Source organism: Toxorhynchites rutilus, chromosome 3 (assembly GCF_029784135.1).
Source record: "Toxorhynchites rutilus septentrionalis strain SRP chromosome 3, ASM2978413v1, whole genome shotgun sequence".
NCBI classification, from domain to species: domain Eukaryota; kingdom Metazoa; phylum Arthropoda; class Insecta; order Diptera; family Culicidae; genus Toxorhynchites; species Toxorhynchites rutilus.
Genome location: NC_073746.1, coordinates 294,468,877 through 294,492,196, shown reverse-complemented (window position 1 = coordinate 294,492,196; position 23,320 = coordinate 294,468,877). Strand labels below are relative to the sequence as shown.

Genomic DNA, 23,320 nt, shown 5'->3' with positions numbered 1-23,320 from the left:
GAAAAGAACCTGTTGATTGGGTTGCATAAAATTCGAATCTTGCTCTCGTTATTATTGACTGTATTCGTATTTTAATGTTTTTATAGTTTCGGGACCAAATACACTATATTTTTTATATTTTTTCTGGAAAGCTGAGGATTTTTCACATAACATATGGCGAAACCAGAGGCGTTTGTTTTCGATTTTGAGTTATTATTTTTCAAAGTTAGCCGATGGTTCGAAAAATCAATTTTTTCCTCTTTTTTCCAACACAAAAATTTATAACTTATTAGTATTTTATAGTTCACATGGTTGCAGGACCAAGGATGCTATATTTTTTTAATATTTTTTTTTTTTTTGAAGGCTGAGGTTTTTTACATAACATATCCAAAAATCAGATATGTGTTATTTTTCGTTTTTAAGTTATATGTCTTCAAAGTTAACATGTATTTAGTCTTCGTTCAATATTTCTATACGACTAGACTGGATGTATGCGACTAGAATTCAATTAACTGGCAAATGTTTAATTTTTTGAAAAAAGGTTGGCTAATTGGCTTCAATTTGATGTCTCGATCATCTGAATCGGTCCTGTAGTTCAAAAGTAATGAATTTTTGAACAAAGTCATTTTTGGAAAAAAGTGAAAAATGATTTTTGGACCATCGGTTAACTTTGAAAAATCATATCTCAAAAACGAAGAAAAACGCCCCTCTGGTTTCGACATATAATATGTGAAAAATCCTAAGCTTTTCAGAAAAAATATTAAAAAATAGCGCCCTCGGTCCCGAGCTATGAAAACAATAAAAAACGAATACAATCAATAATAACGAGAACAGAATTCGAATTTTCTGCAGGTGTGGTATTTTTTCAAAAAAGACCAGGTGATTGGCTTTAATTTGATATATTGATCAATGAATCGGTCTAGTAGTTCAAAAGTTATGAAAAAAAGGCATTTTTGGAAAAAAGAGGAAAAAGTCGATTTTTCAGACAACCCTAAAATGGAAATGGTCACCCTACTGAAAAAATAAAAAATATGGGTCTTATGTTTTGCGATAAAGAACAAAACTACCACTTTTCACGAAAATCTGAGAACCTCTATATCAGTTTGGCATGGAATGGCTGAATAATAACACATTAAAAATTACTATTTTTTAAGTTTTCACTTCCGAACTGTTATTTAAATCCACTAATTCAGATGTTCCACAACTATATCCTGTACTAAATTTTATCATTCTTTAAATGGAAAAAACAGAATCGTTTTCCGTAGCGTACTTTTTAATGTAAAGCCGGTTAAAGGCAACAGAGTCCGAAACATAAAAAAGTTCTATAACGCTGTCATTGTTGAAATTCGAACATATGCGTAGAAGGATTTTTTCATCAAATATGATCGTCTATCACCTCCTGCGAGATTCTGGACAAATGTTTTTTTATGTGCGAAATGTGTTCTCTGACATTAAGGGGATGAGCCAAAAATTATTTTTTTATATTCAAAAAACGAAACATATATGCATAAAAAAGAATAAAACAAAAAAAAAATTCTGACTCGATTATAAACAGTGAAAAACACGAGACTTTAAAGGCCATGGGAAAGATCTAAAAAATCAGAAAATGACAAGAAAACCGATGTGAATCACATGTGAATTGTAGCCCGCTGTGTAGAAAAGGAAGTAATTTCTCCATCGAATTGTGCCTGCCGATGAAAAGTGGATTTATTTCGTAAATCCTAAGCGTCAAAGATCTTTGGTGAGTCCAGGGGCACCATCAACATCGGTTGCACGACCGAATCGCTCTGTGTTTGATGGGATCAGAATGGTTTGATTTATTTTGGACTACTCGAGCCTGGCCAAACATTTAATACCGAACGCTACCAGATGTTCAATTTAAATCAAGGTTTGGCTAAAAAAAAACGAACAGACTACCAGAAAAGGCAACACAAAGTGGTTTTGCTGTGTAATAATACTCCATCACACACTGCAAAACCGATCAGGGAAGCGATTAAGTCACGATCGAAGGTACACGCACTTGCTGAGCAGCGCTACGAAAATTTGGAAAAATGGTTTGATGAATGATTTACTTCTAAAGGGTTGGCATCCACCAATTGTCAGAGAGATGAGAAAATGTATAGCTACCGATGGGAAATACTTTGAATAAAGGGTGTGTCACATCAAATTGCATCACGGAAAAAACGCTGTAGAAATTCGCCCAGTAGACCGATCCTTTTGAAAATTTTAGACAGTAAAATAAAAACTATTAAACAACTTTTGGCATTTTCTTTTTATTCATACTTCGAGCCCCAGCCCGTATGCTCGCACCTTCCTCTTTACCCCGTCCATAAGGTTCTGTACAACGTCAGGTTGTAGTTTTTTTTTGAACAGAAATCCATTTTCTCTTGAAGTCCGCCTCCGATTTGACAACTTTTGGGTTCTTCCGGAGGGCCTGCTTCATAATCGCCCAATATTTCTCTATTGGGCGAAGCTCCGGCGCGTTGGGCGGGTTCATTTCCTTTGGCACGAAGGTGACCCCGTTGGCTTCGTACCACTCCAACACGTCCTTTGAATAGTGGCACGAAGCGAGATCCGGCCAGAAGATGGTCGGGCCCTCGTGCTGCTTCAATAGTCGTAGTAAGCGCTTCTGTAGGCACTCCTTAAGGTAAACCTGCCCGTTTACCGTGCCGGTCATCACGAAGGGGGCGCTCCGCTTTCCGCAAGAGCAGATCGCTTGCCACACCATGTACTTTTTGGCAAACTTGGATAGTTTCTGCTTGCGAATCTCCTCCGGAACGCTGAATTTGTCCTCTGCGGAGAAGAACAACAGGCCCGGCAGCTGACGAAAGTCCGCTTTGACGTAGGTTTCGTCGTCCATTACCAGGCAATGCGGCTTCGTCAGCATTTCGGTGTACGTCTTCCGGCCTCGCGTCTTCCCCACCATCTGAACCTTGTATGTAGGCAGGCCCTCCCGCTGCTTGGTCCGCTGGACGAATGAACTTGACAAATTCAGTTTATTGGCGACATCCCGGACCGAACTTCTCGGATCACGTCTAAACTGCTTAACTACGCGCTTGTGATCTTTTTCACTGACGGAGCATCCATTTTTGCCGTTCTTCACCTTCCGGTCGATGGTTAGGTTCTCGAAGTATCGTTTTAGTACACTGCTGACCGTGGATTGGACGATTCCCAGCATCTTACCGATGTCCCGATGTGACAGCTCCGGATTCTCGAAATGAGTGCACAGGATTAATTCACGACGCTCTTTTTCGTTCGACGACATTTTTCCAAATTTACGAAAAATTGACAGTGAAGCATGGCCAACGTGATCTATACACTCTTATCTGATTATAAGCGAAAGCTGAAGATATAATTCCTAAAAATTAAATTTCTACAGCGTTTTTTCCGTGATACAATTTGATGTGACACACCCTTTACAGTAGAATTTTTCACTTCAATGTTGAGCAATTCCGTACCAAATCAGCCGTCCTCTGACTCGACCCTCTCCGATTTTTTCAAACTTTAATATGCCAGATGTCTGATGAAAATATAATGAAAATTTGTTGGGGAATTAATCAACTACTTACACTACATTTCAAATGCTCAAAAATTGGATTTAACATTAAAAACTTTAATATCTCGAAACACCCTCCTTCGATTTTTTTGTTGTAAATTATTGTTGGAAAACCCTTCTAACTTAAAAAAGTTTGACGCAATCTTACCAAAATGGAGACATGAATTTTAGTAAATTTTCTGAAATCGCTTTCATCGACTCATGCTAAGAATATACTCTCGACAAAAAAAATAGATGGACAGAGTGCAAAGTTCTAATTTTTATGTGATTTTTGAAATGCTCTCCTCCTTGGAAAATCGATGCATCAAGATGATATGTTCATCATTTTAAAGCTTCGACTTTTAAGTTTTACGAACATGTTTTTATCTTGGTTTGTGTGAATGTAATGGACAATAATATCAAGAAAAAATAAAAAATCGACTTATTACTAGTTTTTCGATTTCTTACTAGTTATTTAATTTGATCCCTATTACTAGAAATACCAACCTTCCCGATTTTTCAGGTTTTCCAGACTTTTTTAAACATTCCCATATGTTCTGATAAACATATAAACATTCAATTTTGCCTGATTATTATAGAATGATCCTGATTTTTTAATTTTTCATTTTATCAGAAATTTTAAAAAATATATAAAAACATATCAGTAATAAATACACTAAGATTCCTACCCAAATTTTTTATGGTAGAAACCTGCACCTAGCTTTTCTATCATACATATTGCCAAATTCAGAATCATATTCATTACAGGCCAACCTTTTTTTTGTGCGGGGGATAGGGGCCGCACAAAAAAGTCGCATAAAAAAAATCGTGAAAAACTTCACCAGCAGCTTTCAAAAATCGTGTTCGGTACACATTTTGAAAAAAAAAAAACAGGAAGTGGGTTATATCTATGGTATAACCGCAAGGGTGACGTAGGACTATCGTTGATTTAGAGATCATTTGTTCGAAGTTGAATCTAAATCCATTCTGAATGAATGAATAAATGAATATTTGGGGGACTTCGAAAACGAGAGCGTTACGTTGGAGGCACAAGGTTTTATGCATCCAATATAGGATACGAAAAACCTTGTTCTGAAGAATAATCTTCAGAAGCTAACCTGCTAACTGTACTTGATTGACAAATCACAAACCCAAATGTATTATATGGATATTTTATGGATAGAAAACATTAAAATAAACTCTTTCGCTTGAATGTAATTTTCAATTCCAAGGGGAACTGGCAGATTATTTTCCACCAACGATTAGATATTTCCACATTTTCCTCGATACTGGAAGCCCACCAGTGGTTAATACTAACTCGATAACCACCTGTTAATAGTACTTGATTGAAAAATATTTGGTCACAGTGTTACACGGATAGAAAACATTCAAATAAACTCTTTTACATGAATGTATTTTTGAATTCCTAGAGGAACTGGCAGATTATTTTCCAGCAATGATTAGATCTTTCCGGAACTTTCTCGATGGTGAATGGCATCCAAACGGAAAGAATTCTGCGCGTATATGTGTCGATCCTTCGCCGTCCACCTCCTCCAGCACGTTAGGCAACGATGTTGTCTTGTCGATGTCCTCACGAAAAATGAATGTGTCTCACCACCAGAATATCGCTTAAGTATGTTTTTTGTGTGTGATTGAATCGAGAGAAGGTGTGGTTTACGATGGCAATTTGGAAGGCAAACTAGAGGGGAATGAACTCTCTGAGCTCGGAACTTTCGGCGACTGAGCAATAATCGATTGCGGGCGCATACAATATTGGATACGGAAATATCCTACTGATGGGGAAGAATAATCTTCTGAAGCTATCCTGTTAATTGCGATTGATTGAAAAACCACAAAACCAAATGTATTTGGTCACAGTGTTACATGGATAGAAAACATTCAATTAAACTCTTTCACATGAATATATTTTGAAAATTCCCAAAGGAACTGGCAGATTATTTTCAGTAACGATTAGATATTTCCACATTTTCCTCGATACTGGAAGCCCACCGGTGGTTAATGCTAACTCGATAACCACCTGTTAATAGCACTTGATTGAAATATATTTGGTCACAGTGTTACATGGATAGAAAACATTCAATTAAACTCTTTCACATGAATATATTTTGAAAATTCCCAGAGGAACTGGCAGATTATTTTCAGTAACGATTAGATATTTCCACATTTTCCTCGATACTGGAAGCCCACCAGTGGTTAATGCTAACTCGATAACCACCTGAATGTATTTTTGAATTCCTAGAGGAACTGGCAGATTATTTTCCAGCAATGATTAGATCTTTCCGGAACTTTCTCGATGGTGAATGGCATCCAAACGGAAAGAATTCTGCGCGTATATGTGTCGATCCTTCGCCGTCCACCTCCTCCAGCACGTTAGGCAACGATGTTGTCTTGTCGATGTCCTCACGAAAAATGAATGTGTCTCACCACCAGAATATCGCTTAAGTATGCTTTTTGTGTGTGATTGAATCGAGAGAAGGTGTGGTTTACGATGGCAATTTGGAAGGCAAACTAGAGGGGAATAAACTCTCTGAGCTCGGAACTTTCGGCGACTGAGCAATAATCGATTGCGGGCGCATACAATATTGGATACGGAAATATCCTACTGATGGGGAAGAATAATCTGCTAACTCGATAACCACCTGTTAATAGCACTTGATTGAAATATATTTGGTCACAGTGTTACATGGATAGAAAACATTCAATTAAACTCTTTCACATGAATATATTTTGAAAATTCCCAGAGGAACTGGTAGATTATTTTCAGTAACGATTAGATATTTCCACATTTTCCTCGATACTGGAAGCCCACCAGTGGTTAATGCCAACTCGATAACCACCTGTTAATAGCACTTGATTGAAACATATTTGGTCACAGTGTAACATGGATATAAAACATTCAATTAAACTCTTTCACATGAATATATTTTGAAAATTCCCAAAGGAACTGGCAGATTATTTTCCAGCAATGATTAGATCTTTCCGGAACTTTCTCGATGCTGAATGGCATCCTAACGGAAAGAGTTCTGCGCGTGTATGTGTCGATCCTTCGCCGTCCACCTCCTCCAGCACGTTAGGCAACGATGTTGTCTTGTCGATGTCCTCACGAAAAATGAATGTGTCTCACCACCAGAATATCGCTTAAGTATGTTTTTTGTGTGTGATTGAATCGAGGAAGGTGTGGTTTACGATGGCAATTTGGAAGGCAAACTAGAGGGGAATGAACTCTCTGAGCTCGGAACTTTCGGCGACTGAGCAATAATCGATTGCGGGCGCATACAATATTGGATACGGAAATATCCTACTGATGGGGAAGAATAATCTTCTGAAGCTATCCTGTTAATTGCGATTGATTGAAAAACCACAAAACCAAATGTATTTGGTCACAGTGTTACATGGATAGAAAACATTCAATTAAACTCTTTCACATGAATATATTTTGAAAATTCCCAAAGGAACTGGCAGATTATTTTCAGTAACGATTAGATATTTCCACATTTTCCTCGATACTGGAAGCCCACCAGTGGTTAATGCTAACTCGATAACCACCTGTTAATAGCACTTGATTGAAATATATTTGGTCACAGTGTTACATGGATAGAAAACATTTAATTAAACTCTTTCACATGAATATATTTTGAAAATTCCCAGAGGAACTGGCAGATTATTTTCAGTAACGATTAGTTATTTCCACATTTTCCTCGATACTGGAAGCCCACCAGTGGTTAATACCAACTCGATAACCACCTGTTAATAGCACTTGATTGAAACTTATTTGGTCACAGTGTTACATGGATAGAAAACATTCAATTAAACTCTTTCACATGAATATATTTTGAAAATTCCCAAAGGAACTGGCAGATTATTTTCCAGCAATGATTAGATCTTTCCGGAACATTCTCGATGCTGAATGGCATCCTAACGAAAAGAGTTCTGCGCGTGTATGTGTTTTCCTTCGCCGTCCACCTCCTCCAGCACGTTAGGCAACGATGTTGTCTTGTCGATGTCATCACGAAAAATGAATGTGTCTCACCACCAGAATATCGCTTAAGTATGCTTTTTGTGTGTGATTGAATCGAGAGAAGGTGTGGTTTACGATGGCAATTTGGAAGGCAAACTAGAGGGGAATAAACTCTCTGAGCTCGGAACTTTCGGCGACTGAGCAATAATCGATTGCGGGCGCATACAATATTGGATACGGAAATATCCTACTGATGGGGAAGAATAATCTGCTAACTCGATAACCACCTGTTAATAGCACTTGATTGAAATATATTTGGTCACAGTGTTACATGGATAGAAAACATTCAATTAAACTCTTTCACATGAATATATTTTGAAAATTCCCAGAGGAACTGGTAGATTATTTTCAGTAACGATTAGATATTTCCACATTTTCCTCGATACTGGAAGCCCACCAGTGGTTAATGCCAACTCGATAACCACCTGTTAATAGCACTTGATTGAAACATATTTGGTCACAGTGTAACATGGATATAAAACATTCAATTAAACTCTTTCACATGAATATATTTTGAAAATTCCCAAAGGAACTGGCAGATTATTTTCCAGCAATGATTAGATCTTTCCGGAACTTTCTCGATGCTGAATGGCATCCTAACGGAAAGAGTTCTGCGCGTGTATGTGTCGATCCTTCGCCGTCCACCTCCTCCAGCACGTTAGGCAACGATGTTGTCTTGTCGATGTCCTCACGAAAAATGAATGTGTCTCACCACCAGAATATCGCTTAAGTATGTTTTTTGTGTGTGATTGAATCGAGAGAAGGTGTGGTTTACGATGGCAATTTGGAAGGCAAACTAGAGGGGAATGAACTCTCTGAGCTCGGAACTTTCGGCGACTGAGCAATAATCGATTGCGGGCGCATACAATATTGGATACGGAAATATCCTACTGATGGGGAAGAATAATCTTCTGAAGCTATCCTGTTAATTGCGATTGATTGAAAAACCACAAAACCAAATGTATTTGGTCACAGTGTTACATGGATAGAAAACATTCAATTAAACTCTTTCACATGAATATATTTTGAAAATTCCCAAAGGAACTGGTAGATTATTTTCAGTAACGATTAGATATTTCCACATTTTCCTCGATACTGGAAGCCCACCAGTGGTTAATGCTAACTCGATAACCACCTGTTAATAGCACTTGATTGAAATATATTTGGTCACAGTGTTACATGGATAGAAAACATTCAATTAAACTCTTTCACATGAATATATTTTGAAAATTCCCAGAGGAACTGGCAGATTATTTTCAGTAACGATTAGATATTTCCACATTTTCCTCGATACTGGAAGCCCACCAGTGGTTAATGCTAACTCGATAACCACCTGAATGTATTTTTGAATTCCTAGATGAACTGGCAGATTATTTTCCAGCAATGATTAGATCTTTCCGGAACTTTCTCGATGGTGAATGGCATCCAAACGGAAAGAATTCTGCGCGTATATGTGTCGATCCTTCGCCGTCCACCTCCTCCAGCACGTTAGGCAACGATGTTGTCTTGTCGATGTCCTCACGAAAAATGAATGTGTCTCACCACCAGAATATCGCTTAAGTATGCTTTTTGTGTGTGATTGAATCGAGAGAAGGTGTGGTTTACGATGGCAATTTGGAAGGCAAACTAGAGGGGAATAAACTCTCTGAGCTCGGAACTTTCGGCGACTGAGCAATAATCGATTGTGGGCGCATACAATATTGGATACGGAAATATCCTACTGATGGGGAAGAATAATCTGCTAACTCGATAACCACCTGTTAATAGCACTTGATTGAAATATATTTGGTCACAGTGTTACATGGATAGAAAACATTCAATTAAACTCTTTCACATGAATATATTTTGAAAATTCCCAGAGGAACTGGTAGATTATTTTCAGTAACGATTAGATATTTCCACATTTTCCTCGATACTGGAAGCCCACCAGTGGTTAATGCCAACTCGATAACCACCTGTTAATAGCACTTGATTGAAACATATTTGGTCACAGTGTAACATGGATATAAAACATTCAATTAAACTCTTTCACATGAATATATTTTGAAAATTCCCAAAGGAACTGGCAGATTATTTTCCAGCAATGATTAGATCTTTCCGGAACTTTCTCGATGCTGAATGGCATCCTAACGGAAAGAGTTCTGCGCGTGTATGTGTCGATCCTTCGCCGTCCACCTCCTCCAGCACGTTAGGCAACGATGTTGTCTTGTCGATGTCCTCACGAAAAATGAATGTGTCTCACCACCAGAATATCGCTTAAGTATGTTTTTTGTGTGTGATTGAATCGAGAGAAGGTGTGGTTTACGATGGCAATTTGGAAGGCAAACTAGAGGGGAATGAACTCTCTGAGCTCGGAACTTTCGGCGACTGAGCAATAATCGATTGCGGGCGCATACAATATTGGATACGGAAATATCCTACTGATGGGGAAGAATAATCTTCTGAAGCTATCCTGTTAATTGCGATTGATTGAAAAACCACAAAACCAAATGTATTTGGTCACAGTGTTACATGGATAGAAAACATTCAATTAAACTCTTTCACATGAATATATTTTGAAAATTCCCAAAGGAACTGGCAGATTATTTTCAGTAACGATTAGATATTTCCACATTTTCCTCGATACTGGAAGCCCACCAGTGGTTAATGCTAACTCGATAACCACCTGTTAATAGCACTTGATTGAAATATATTTGGTCACAGTGTTACATGGATAGAAAACATTCAATTAAACTCTTTCACATGAATATATTTTGAAAATTCCCAGAGGAACTGGCAGATTATTTTCAGTAACGATTAGATATTTCCACATTTTCCTCGATACTGGAAGCCCACCAGTGGTTAATGCTAACTCGATAACCACCTGTTAATAGCACTTGATTGAAATATATTTGGTCACAGTGTTACATGGATAGAAAACATTCAATTAAACTCTTTCACATGAATATATTTTGAAAATTCCCAGAGGAACTGGCAGATTATTTTCAGTAACGATTAGATATTTCCACATTTTCCTCGATACTGGAAGCCCACCAGTGGTTAATGCCAACTCGATAACCACCTGTTAATAGCACTTGATTGAAACATATTTGGTCACAGTGTTACATGGATAGAAAACATTCAATTAAACTCTTTCACATGAATATATTTTGAAAATTCCCAAAGGAACTGGCAGATTATTTTCAGTAACGATTAGATATTTCCACATTTTCCTCGATACTGGAAGCCCACCAGTGGTTAATGCCAACTCGATAACCACCTGTTAATAGCCGCGCGTGTATGTGTGTGTAGCGATGTCTTCCCAGGGAACCGTTTGTGGCATCACTCTCCTCCTGATAGATTCCCTTCTGGCCTAGGGTGCACAAACAGGCTCTTGGTGACACCGTTCATCCGCGCTTTCATGATAAATAAAGAGCTTCACCGCAACAGCGACAACATGCTCCAATCGCTGTTCAATTAGAACTGAGTGGATTTCCGAGCGCCGCTCGCTTATATACCGATTGGTGATTTCAATAGCCTGTTTTGAAAGCAATTTTAAGACTATTGAAACAAGTTTTTGGATCAAAAAGTAACAAGTATATAACGCGTAGACATTTTATCTTTCGAATGAAGTGTTTATCATACCATTTCGTTCAGTTGTTTAGGAGCTATTAACGCTCAAAATCTCGGTCTCCGGCGTAACGCTTTCGTTTTCGAAACTTTGATTTTACACCCCGGTATAGAAATGAAAGACGTAGTCCTACGTCAAAACTTTTTTTTGTGCGGTAGATAGGGACCGCATAAAAAAGTTTCCCCCATGAAAATAACTCAAATCCACGCCATTCACCGTTCAATTTCCTTTTGTTTCCCTGCTTTGCGATGGGACACTTTTTCTTTTTCGGTTGCGCGTGACTGTTTTGTGCTTTTAGTTGCATGTCGAAACGTGTTGCTGTTAGAAATCATATCATGCAAAAACTTAGATCATTTGATGAGAGGAGGGGAATGATTTCAGAAGTGGATAATTGAGACGCAAATATGCTTTTTTCGCACTGAAATGCATATAAACCATCAGAAAAAATTTCTGCAAACTAAATGGACGATAACTTCGTCAAAAATGCTTCTTTTCATACACCGCACAAGAACAGAAAATCGCACAAAAAAAATCGCACAAAAACAGGTTTTACTGTATACTCAAATTGTTCTAAGGTATTCAGAACAGTGCTAGATTTCATGAAACCAGAATATTTAACGAATTTGAGGAATTATAACGAGATTAAGTTTAAGGCACAACATTAATTTAGTGAGGATGATGTGTATATAGGAGTAGCCGCTAAGTTATTGATGAATACATTGCAGAGCGTAAAATTACCCAAGGGAACATTTTTGAGTTCGAAGTCAATATAATATGATTTGTATAATCGAACCAAATAACAATATTGAATATTGAGAACAATTTTCAATTCTTCCTCATTTGATGAGTATAAATTTAGTCATGGACGATTTTTCTGTAAATCACTGCAGTGCTGCAGGTTTTTTGGGAAAAAAAATATTAATGATCAAAAGATTCAGTGATACACTGGTTATTCCATTTCTAGGAGAATTTATACCACGCTTATTGATTCCTCTACAACGATTGAATGACTTTTCTCTCAATTCAATCTTAATAAACCGAAGATGAGAAATATAATAGGAACGGAACCTATGAAAGAAATGTTAGCCAGCAAAAAATGTGTAGAGTTAAATAGAAAAAGATACAGATTCCGTTATATTTTGCAGCAAATAACATCTAAATACATCATATCGATGTATAAAACTCTCAGAAGTAATAATACTGAATAATCTATATTATCCAAAACGGAACATTAATCAAGATTAATTCTCGGGATACGACAAATGAATAAGCAGATTCACTACAGATATCTAAACCGTTCATATGCATCTGGTGAAACTTGGTTACGTGAATAGTTTCGATGTATGAGTTCCACATAATTTGACAAAAAAAACATTGAAAAGATTGCACATCGATCTGCGACTCGTTTCGAAAACGCAACGAAAATTGCGTTTTGAAGCAAATCGTGACGAATGATAAAAATGATCATTTACAACAGTGTCGAGCATCAGGAGTTCGGCTCCTTTAAACTTATGTAACTGAGCCTGTAAAAATAAACGACTTGAATAAAAAAAAAGTGTCGAGCGGCTGAAAACCTGGGGCAAGCGATGTTCGCCCGAGGAAAGTCATATCCTGTGTCCAGTGTTGCCACACGTACAGATTTATCTGGAAAGGTACAGATTTGTTCGTTATTTTTGGTACAGATTCTGTACGGTACAAGGTACAGATTTTGGTCAAAAAGTACAGATTGGTACAGATTTTTTCAGCGTGTGAATTTTATCACATTTGAAGTTACATTGAGGTACGTAATGACATTTACGCCGCAGTATCACTTGGTGCTGTTGACCATAAAAGCATTCACAATAACTGATCAGTTTTATAAGGACGGAAATCCTTGAATGGATCGTCTGAAAGGACAACTGTCGAACGATTTTTATAGCATAATCAAAACAAAAATAAGCTTCGAAATCGGCTCTGCAACGATACGATGAACGCAATTTGAAATCAAAAGATTACAAAAGTACAGATTTTTGAAAGAAAAAGTACAGATGAGAAAGAATTTTAACACCTCTGGTACAGATGAAAATGTGGCAACATTACCTGTGTCTGGTAGGAAAGAATTCTGTCGATACATTCCCACAAGTACTGCTCACAATTGGAAAACTCAAGGCAGCGATCCAGAACCAAAGTTCATAATTAGTCAATGTGACAGGCACCCTGTTCCATCAGGGTAACGGTAAACTTCTTATTTTGACCATTCTACAGACTCCAATGGTGAGGAAGTGCTATCACACCAGCTGAACTAACTAACTATTACACCTTCAGATTATTTTAGGTTCGGGTTCAGATCCCTGAAAAATTCTCTCAAAGGCAAAGCTTCGAATGTATGGAGAACATAGAAATTACCTTCATTTTGCGATGTGAAGGCAAACATATTCGAGGAGGATAGAATTTCTAAATCACGTGAAGGACAAATGATTGTGAAATAAAATTGTGCATTTATCTGCTTAAAAAATATGCATTTGTTTTCCCAAAAATCGTCACGAACTTTGCTGACAACCCGTTATGAGCTATCCTGATTTCTAACTGATTTTTATTTATATTGTTTGCAAATTGTTTAGCCTTGTATATCCCCAAAACCACTGTGAACGTTTCATATTGATACGTTCAGCTTGGAGTAAATTAGAGGAGCACCTCATCGCCACTTGTTCCAGAAGTACAAAATGCTACGCGTACCCTCGGAATGAACAATCCCTTACTCTGGTTTCTTGAGTTTGGGTTAAAAATGAAGAAAAGTCCCAAAGATATTATTCTCCATGTGATCGCTCAAAAAATATGTCAATTCATCTCTTATTTTCCAAATTTCGGTTGCTAAACCATTCAGCGCCACAATTCATTTTCACTGAGTCTAATCAATTTCCCTCAAATCTAACCAACCAAAAACATTGAGAAATTATCGAGATGAAGTAGATGAAGACATGAAATCTGACAAACGACCAGATATTGGAACAGCATGGCCTCTGAACCAGAGCCTGTGCAACGTATGTTGGCGGGATTTCGATTATGTTGAATTACAACGCCCGTTTGTATCACAAACCACGTTGCGAAAATTCAATGAAACCAGTTATAAATTAAGCGAATTAAGATGAACTGCAAATCGACATGCTTTTTTTTTATTTTAGTAACTCAGAAACTCAGCTAGCTGATTTCAATGAAAATGTGCTAGGTAATACATTCAATCAATTTAAGGACTCTTAAGAAGAACTTTCAAAATTACACTATGCATATTACCCCATTTGAGACAAGGTAGGAATGTACGGTATAAATTGATTCTATTGTACTCCCAGTCCACACATAGTCTAAAATTAGACAATTATATATTTTTCAGGTAGGTACTCCGCCCATAGACCTAATTAGCAATATATTGTAAAGGATACCCGTTTTCACCATCTCTATCCCACATCCTTTTGTCGGTTACTCTTTGCAAATGGTATAAATAATGAATCACAAATTCAAAACATTTAGTCCGAATCTAGCAAGCTTGCCAAAACACGTTAAACTCAGCGATCCAAATTCTAGAATCCAACAGCGAAACTTCCTCTCTGCCATTCCACAATGAAAATCTGGAAAGATATCTTCACCGGTGACGAAATGTTTTCGGACACGTACAGGATGAAACTGGTCGACAATGTGATGTACGAAGTGTACGGAAAGCACGTGTCCCGCACCCTGGGCGACATCCAGCTGGATGGGGCCAATCCATCGGCCGAGGAAGCCGACGAGGGAACCGACTCCGCCACCGAATCCGGCGTTGATGTAGTGCTAAATCATCGCCTGGTCGAGACGGGTTTCGCCAACAAGAAGCAGTTCACCACCTACCTGAAGGACTACATGAAGAAGCTTGTCACCCGGCTAGAGGAGAAGAACCCCAGCGAGGTGGAGGTGTTCAAGACCAACATTAACAGTGTGATGAAGGATCTGCTCGGTCGGTTCAAGGATCTGCAGTTCTTCACTGGCGAGTCGATGGACTGCGAGGGACTGATTGCCATGCTCGAGTATCGTGATATTGACGACGTGAGTGTACCGGTGCTGCTCTGCTTCAAGCATGGTCTCGAGGAGGAGAAATTTTGATGGGCAAGCTGAGATGATTCATATTGGGAAGGAACTTGCGCTTCGTATTTTAATTGGAGCGATGGGATTGACAGATGCTATGTTTGCGGATATTGATATTGATATATATTTTAATGAGTATCATTTAATTTGTTGAATGACATAGTACCTAATTATCTAAAGATGGTTCAATAAACAAATTTCCGCTCAAAAAATTGTCTTTTTCTCAATGAAAACTTTTTTTTTCGGTTCACATTTCCCAGTGTTTTCATCAGTGTTTAAAACATTCAAAAATCAAGAAGATCTCCAAAATCTGTTTCTATTCGGAGGATGATCTCCTCTTTCGACGTGAATCGGTTCTCAACCATTTATTCAAATTTGGCTTTGAAAAAGTCGCTTGATTGTCGGATCCAATGAAAAAATCTATCTCTGCTCTCGAAACGAGTATTATGTTGAATTAACGTTTAGAATAATTATCTGACTGTTCTCTAGTTTCTATCTTAATTCGTGACCTTAATTTTACTACCTGAACGACTTCAATGTTTTTGGATCGGCAACCGTGATTTCTCCGGAACCACTGATCCGGTCCTTGTGAAATTTATGACCACACATTCAATACGCGTATGTTTTAAATGTGTGGCCATAAGCCTTCATAGAAGGCATTTGGCAAACTTCAAAATCAACTCTCAACCTTACGAAAGACTGTTCACTGCTCGCTTTCTGGAGCAAGACTAGGAAAAAATCTTCTTTTTTCTATTACAGGGATTTAAGACTTCAAAGTTCTTCCGCCCCTAGCCTTGAAAAAGACCAATTAGAATAAACAAGAAAGCCCACTCTTTCGTAGCCTGTAAGCTGCGGCGTGCACAGATGTTATTATTGCTACCTCAGGGTCGGATTTTCACCAATAACGTGAGGTGGACTGCGATTCATTCCGGGAAGCAGTATTTCTATATGTTTTTTTTTTCAAGTTAATAGGTTAGTATTTTCTACCAGACCTCACCGCACTGTCCTCCAAAGCATCAAATCGGTTCATCCGTATGCGTGTGGAACGACGATAAACCCCCTTCTTATCGTCGATATCGTATTAGTAATAATCGTATTAGTGTAGGTTCAAATGGAAATTTCTGATGGAAAGCTGGAAATTTCTCTCAGATCTCGTATCTGAATTCACGGACGATGAAGCATGTCTGCCTCAGAGAAGTTTTTTACGGTTTCTCTGATTTTGTTAAGTGTATCTGAATATCCCACAAGTGAAATTGAGTTGAAAGTTTGTGAGATGTTTCGACGATTAAATTTCTTCGAATGTACATTCTGTTTCACTAGTTTGAACGATCTATTTAACTATACTCAAGAACAGGCCTAAGGCGGCAGAAAAAAGGTTTAATTTTCACCAGAAGCTCATTTATTATTCAACATTCTTATAACTATACAAAGCACATGAAAATATTGAAGATCCTAGGGTGCTAGAGGTTTAAACATTTCATTTAATTTTAAATCAAATCTAAAAATCACTGATGGATTTTATAATTTATAAGGTTTTGCCTCCGATGCCGATTGTTAAGCTTGAATATTGCATTTATTTTCCAGAAGCTCACATAGATGAAGATTTTTAGAACAGTTGAGCTTGGGTAGACTGTACAATTCGTAATTGCTCTCAGTGATTGACCTGAACCAGTGAAATTGCACAAAAAAAAACACAGGATGACGCTTGGGAGTAGCAAACCATTCTCATTGTGCAAGTTTCGGTGATTCAAGCTTCAAATAGTCAATAACGACGACGGCCACGTCCTTACAGGGAAGGGTAGGAATGTTAGAATGATATTCGCCGCCCGAAGGCCAGAAGGGCAGCCTCGATAGCGTGGTTCCCTAGCGAATATCATGTAAACGCGAACTATAGACCAAAAAAATGAAATTCTGAAAATCTCATATCTCAACACGCGGCAGAGATTTTAGCCTGCTATCCAAGGAAAATCTGACACATTAATATATACGTTTAGATGAATATTTTTAGAACAGTTGTGTTAAAACTTATCAATTCAGCTCATGGAGAGATTGTAGTATTACACAATAAAAAAGTTTGAATTGCGGAAATTGCTCCTCGAATCTGTGGAGCACATCAAATGGCTCGCAGTGACTTGACAAATCCCAACAAAAAGGTCTCTACGTATATCCAGCTCTCCAATCGAGATAAATGGAAAATAATAAAGCAGTCTTTCAAAAAAACGTTTCTCGGAGGTAAATTCAAAGAGAGAGAGAGACGCCTTCTCACATCGTAAACATATTGAGATTACCTGAAACTCACATGAATCAGCAACGAGATATAGTTCAGATTTCAGATTTAAATTTTTCAAATGTTTATTGTGGTCATAAACGTCCTCATATACCCATCAAGTCACGAAATTGTTATGGTTCTTTGGAAGTTTTTAAAGTTACCTTCAGTGACGAAAAATGTTCAACCTGATGGATAGAACTCAAACTTACATGATTTACGGGAAAAGAGACAATATATCACCACTGAGAACGTTGGTAGTGGACCATGCAGGGTATAGGCAGGATATTGAGCAAAAGAAAAGCACAAAATGTCTTTCAAATCTCTAAAAATGAATATCAAGGACTATATTCAGGTTCTGAATGGCTCTTTTCTACCTTCATTGCGCAAATATCGTCAAAAATAATTGGGGTTTCCGTACAATTATGTCGAACTTCATACAAGCAATGAAGCTAGAGAGTTGATCAAGGAAATAAATTCGTTGGCCTGACCGAAATGGCAAAGCATAAACACAACGTGATATTTCAATCCATGAAATTAAATCCATTTGTCTCATAATTAATGTTAATAATAATTAAGGTTTCATTTTCTACCCGAAATCCAACGATTTTAGCCATAAAAAAAGGCTGTTGACTGCTCACTGGCTGAAGCGAGACTATAATAAAAATGAATGCCCGGTGCGAAAGCGTAGTCTAAGTTAGAAATTTACTTAATATTTTGCTTCGTAGCTCCTGTGCCATGTACTGATGCACTGAAACTGCGAAGCAAAGTGACATGAAAAGGAGTCTGTTTGTGCATATTCTGAGAACGCATTCTGATTCAAACAACTTCGCATATTCGTTTAGCATGACAGTAAAACAAAAACTGACGGTTAATCGCAGTGCAGCGAAGGCAATATTTATTTAGCAGCTTCTTTTTTCCCCTTGGATAGAATGATGCACCATGTTTAGCTACTAGATGATTTTCGCAACAGTAATTATATATTCAAATTTTGCCTCGCTGCCATGTTTTTTGGTCGGCACAGTTCGAGGAGCACAAATTGAATTAATCGAAACGTGTGATCTTTCTTCAGTTAATGCACGATGTTTTTCAATTGCTCATTAGTTTGTTGCTACGAAAATATGATTTTTTGAGTAGATGGCCATAAATATTTCCAATCAACAGATGCAAACATATCAGCATTCTGTTGTGAATTGGCTTAGTTGTAAGCATTCTAAATCTTTCATTAATTCGTTACACCCTATACCTTCCAGTTAAACGTAGTTCTATGCTAACTTTAAAATAAAATTCAAAATTGTCTTATAGCAACCGGAAAACAGAAACAAGTTGAAGTCTTGAAGGAAAACTGTACGCTCCTTTCGAACTGAACTGGTGTTAAATAAATACTACTCGAAGCATTAAATGATGTACCAACACATTGACTTAAATGGCACCGACGACGAAAAGATTTTTTCAACATTTCCAAAAAGTGTCGAATGGTTGTGTTCATTTTGGCGCTTATGTCAAATATACAAACATGCTCGATGAAAAAGCTGTATCCGGTGAAAATCACGAGTGAGTTATTCGTTCTGTTCCATTCAAATATCTTATTCCGACATTTCCAGTATGCGACATGGCATTGTCTTGTTGATAAATCAATTCATTGTGACATTAGATGTCGTCGGCAAACATCCAAACCGTGACAAAGATTATGCTCTGTATTTGACTTCTCTGTTTTTTCAACCAAGCCCGATCACACAAAACCTTCAAAAATTGGATTAAATGCTTAACATCGTTTAGCGTATTCAGACAAATTGATTAATCAAACACAATTGTCGATAAAAAGGAAATACCTAAAATTCTAGCTGAAAATGCATCTTGAACCTCAATTATCGTATTTTATTCAAACTTTTACTTAATATACTGTCGTTCTACGCATAGTTGTCTCATGTTACTTTTTGACAACTTTCACTTTTCTTCATAAAACGATGTTTTTATGTCTAATCCTCCTGAAAAACACAAAAAAAAGTTATTGTTTGTTCCCAACTCTAGAAGAAAAAAACAACATCTAGCTCAATGGTCCCATGTTCATATTCTAGGCAAAACTGTCCCACGGTTGGTCCTAGGATAAAATGTTATACATAGTTTTCCATGTTGAATCGCATGTAGATTCTGTTATTCATATTACTTTTTTGAAATGGTTTCGATTTCACAAAGTATTAAAATTTCAAAAGTTTTCAAGAAATCATATCTCTATTTTGGTTAGTCCGATACGACACCACTATACGTCAAACTTTGTTAAACTAGAAGGGTTAGTTTTCCAACAACTTTGTCAAACATCATATTTTAATCAAACAGATTTTGAGTTACGGTTTTTCGAAAGAATGATCAATGATTCTGAATACGTCCTTACCAAAAATCAGTCGTAATTTAAATTGGTCACATTATAATGAAAATTGTGATTTTAGGTAGCTTTCATCATAAGTACCAAGTTTCAAAAAAATCGGAGTCGGGTCAAAATTTGCTGACCGATTTAACGTGGAATTGCTCCTATGCGTTTGGGATGGTCGTAACAGATCCACTTTTCATCTCCAGTCTCAATATACCAAAGAAAACTCTTGTTTTTTTGCCTGACAAGCAATGAAACCATCCACCACCATCTTATATTCGCGGAAAGTACCATAGGATCAGGTCATAATATTATCTAGCTTCACATCTTGTATTTCATTGTTCATTCGATCTGAATTTAGGAAATTAATTATAGATACATTCACGGTCTGATGGTTGTGTGAAAAACACCGAAGAACACACCAAAAAGTCAATAATCTATATTTCAATGGTCAATTTAAAAATACGACTCTTGGCAGCATTCCTCTACCCGCAATAACCCGTTTCGAGGGGGATGTGTGAACGAAAATCAAACGTCAAACTTCCGCGTACTCACCTGAAACAGCGTAAAGTTTACGGAGGTCTCCGCTACACTCTCAACAGCTTCACTCGAGACGACAGGGCAGAAAGTCTGAAGTCTGCCAAAACAAAGCAGACAATAACACAGTCTGCTTCTTCCACACAAACAACGCAAGCGCACGTATGTTTATTCACAACAAACTTTGGGTTTCCCACTATAGCTCCGGCTGAATGGATATAAACACTATTCACATACTTTTTCGAACATACCACTGTTTTGAATTGAGTTTTTTTTTCAGCGAAATCACATGTCACACAAAGTTATTACATCAACTACCCATTAGGTCCACTAGACGAAATTTACGCAAGTTTACATGCAGCGAAAAAGTTCACACTTATTGTGCACAGGTTAACATCCGCTTGTCGTTAAAATAAGCCAATAACATTTCAGCACAACGTTACCTCCCGTCTACAGCAGTCTGTTTGCACGTTCATTCACACCGAATTCCAGCTGATCGTATAGCCTTCAAAATATCCGAGTTCGTTGCCTATCGCGTATATCTCCAACGATTCACAGGAGTCAGCCGCACTAGGTCATCAAATGTCATTTCCTGATGATTCATATAATCCTTACAATCACTTGGGGTGCAGCTATCCTCTCGGGCACCTGTCAGTATCCGGTGGTGGGCGATGAGATACTCTAGGTCACAAATCACGGTTCTCTATTGGACCTTACAGCTAAACCCTGCTCGGGAAACACTCGAATGCGTTTATTCTACAATTGCACACCAAATATGCTCCCCAAAAAGGCTCAACTCGGAGTTGCTACTACTTGGTCCAACGCAATCTCACCTCGGAGCACACAAATACGCGCACAGTCCACTGCGGAAGGTCCGCCACTTCAAAACACCACTGCACACGCAAACATACAAGTATGAACCGAAAACATGCAGCAGAGATACTACCTGTATACCCTCTCTACCATCCCAGTATGTTTGTTATGTTTCTTCTGATCAAGTTTCGCGTTCAGCTTCGTAGCGGTTCAAACACAGTGTAGGACCTGAGGTGGTGTGCTGGGTGTTCACGAGAGTTTATGTGTTACACCAGAGTCACCAGGGCAACGGAACTTCGCAAAACATTGGTCTTATGCTTTTTTTTTGGATTTCGTAGCTCAAACGGATGGTTGCAGAACTAACTACGCGCGGTCCGCAAAACACAACCGATCGCAGTGACAGCTCGGACGAGTTTGTTGTTTCGTTGGACTTGCGATGCTTCTGGTGCCGTTCCAGTTCCTCCGCGGCTGAACGCAACCGAGAGCGAAGTTGCCTAATGAATCGCCCCGCGCTCTCGGTGAACTGTTTTGATGAATGCTGGAGAGAGTGGAGCATCGCGGAGTGTCAATGGAAGAGCTTTTTTTGCATGTTTTGCGAACGTGCAATAGAGAGTTGGTGTTCATGAGCTTGGTTTTCCTCGAAGAGAGCGAGAGCATGTTTCGATGGATGAATGAATTAGATTTTCACATTCATTCCAATTCTCGTATTGATTGGTCGCATTGCATCGCAATGAGAACAGAATAGGTAATTTACGATGCATGGCTAACTTTTATGGCGGAATAAATGCTTCAATCTAGCTTATCTTAAACGGTCCAAATGGGGAGATAAGCGCTATGCAATCACGAGTAAGTGTCTGTTAGTTCCTTTTCGGAATACGGATGTAAGGAAACGGAAGGGCAAATGATAAGCTTAACTAAAACTCTAGTCACTCAGAGTCCGAAATCAAAAACCATATGAGCTGGTCCACAGCAATAACGATTTTTTTCCAAAAAATTAATTTTTGTATTTTTGATTTGGCTCAAATTTTGCAGACATATTTGTTATGACCAAAAAAGGACAATTTGTGTTATCGGTTTGTCATTTTGACTCTAGCCTTACTTTTGAGAAGGACCTAAGCAAAGATCGCTTGAAATTTTCAAAAAAAAATAACTCGAAAACGATAGATTTGATGTCTTCCAAATATCAATTCAAAAATTCCAAATATCGTTCAAATGTTGCAGTTTATTGCACAGTGCACCAAAATGGATAAATAATGGACAAAAAAGTTATACTTTTTTCTATGAAAGTAGGATTTTTTTTAATTGTTGAAATGTTTCTTATAATTGTTTTTAGATCAGATAACGCAGAATTTGCATTCTAAAAAGTGATCGGCAAAATTTCGTTCCAAAGATACCGTGATTTTAAAATAAAATTTATGGAAAATTCTCAAGTTTTGGTCGTTTTCGAATATTTTTCGAGTCTTTTTAATCAAGAAGTAAATTTTCCTAAAAGAGTAGACAATTTTCGACTGCAATGCTTGAGCGACAATTGCACGAGAGGATAAGCTCATTATTCCGCTACCGCTAAAGTACCAAGGAAAATACCTCTACTTCGAAAACGACACATTTTGGCAAGAACTGAATTTGCTAAAAAGTACTAAAACTGGGGTGCAAATAAATGGCATGATTTGCAAATGGTCGGATGAGTCGAAATTTAACCTTCTGGTTCAGATGGCCAGCAGCTATTGAGAAGACCCGTAAATACTGCCCGCAACCCACGATTCACCAAAAAAATAATAAAATTTGGGGGTGGACACATAAAGGGAGTCCCACATCAAATTACATCACGGAAAATCGCTGTAGAAAATTACCTAGTTGACCGATCCTTCTCAAACTTTCAGACAATAAAATATACCCCATTAGTAAGATTTTGGCATATTTATTTCATTCAACTTCAATACCATAACCGTATATTCACACTTTTTGCTTAACTCCACTCATAAAGTTCTGTACAACACCTGGCCGCAGCTTCTTCTGTACGGAAACCCACTTTTTTTTCATGTCTTCCACAGATTTGACCTCCTTGAGATGCTTCCGTAGTA

At 37.8% G+C, this 23,320-nt stretch overlaps 2 protein-coding genes across 3 annotated transcripts in view; one reads left to right on the top strand and one right to left on the bottom strand.

Annotated features, from left to right (window-relative positions):
- LOC129774743 (mucin-2) overlaps positions 1 to 21,665 on the bottom strand; it is a 198,414-nt gene extending 176,749 nt beyond the window's left edge. For both annotated transcript variants that reach the window (XM_055778672.1, XM_055778673.1), the window contains exon 1: positions 20,445 to 21,665. The gene's annotated coding sequence lies outside the window, so the exon portion shown is untranslated. The remainder of the gene's footprint in view (positions 1 to 20,444) is intronic.
- LOC129774747 (translationally-controlled tumor protein homolog) lies at positions 14,681 to 15,467 on the top strand. The gene has a single exon (XM_055778679.1). The coding sequence runs from the start codon at positions 14,758 to 14,760 to the stop codon at positions 15,271 to 15,273; it is 516 nt and encodes a 171-aa protein (XP_055634654.1). The 5' UTR covers positions 14,681 to 14,757; the 3' UTR covers positions 15,274 to 15,467.
- Positions 21,666 to 23,320: the final 1,655 nt, after the last annotated feature.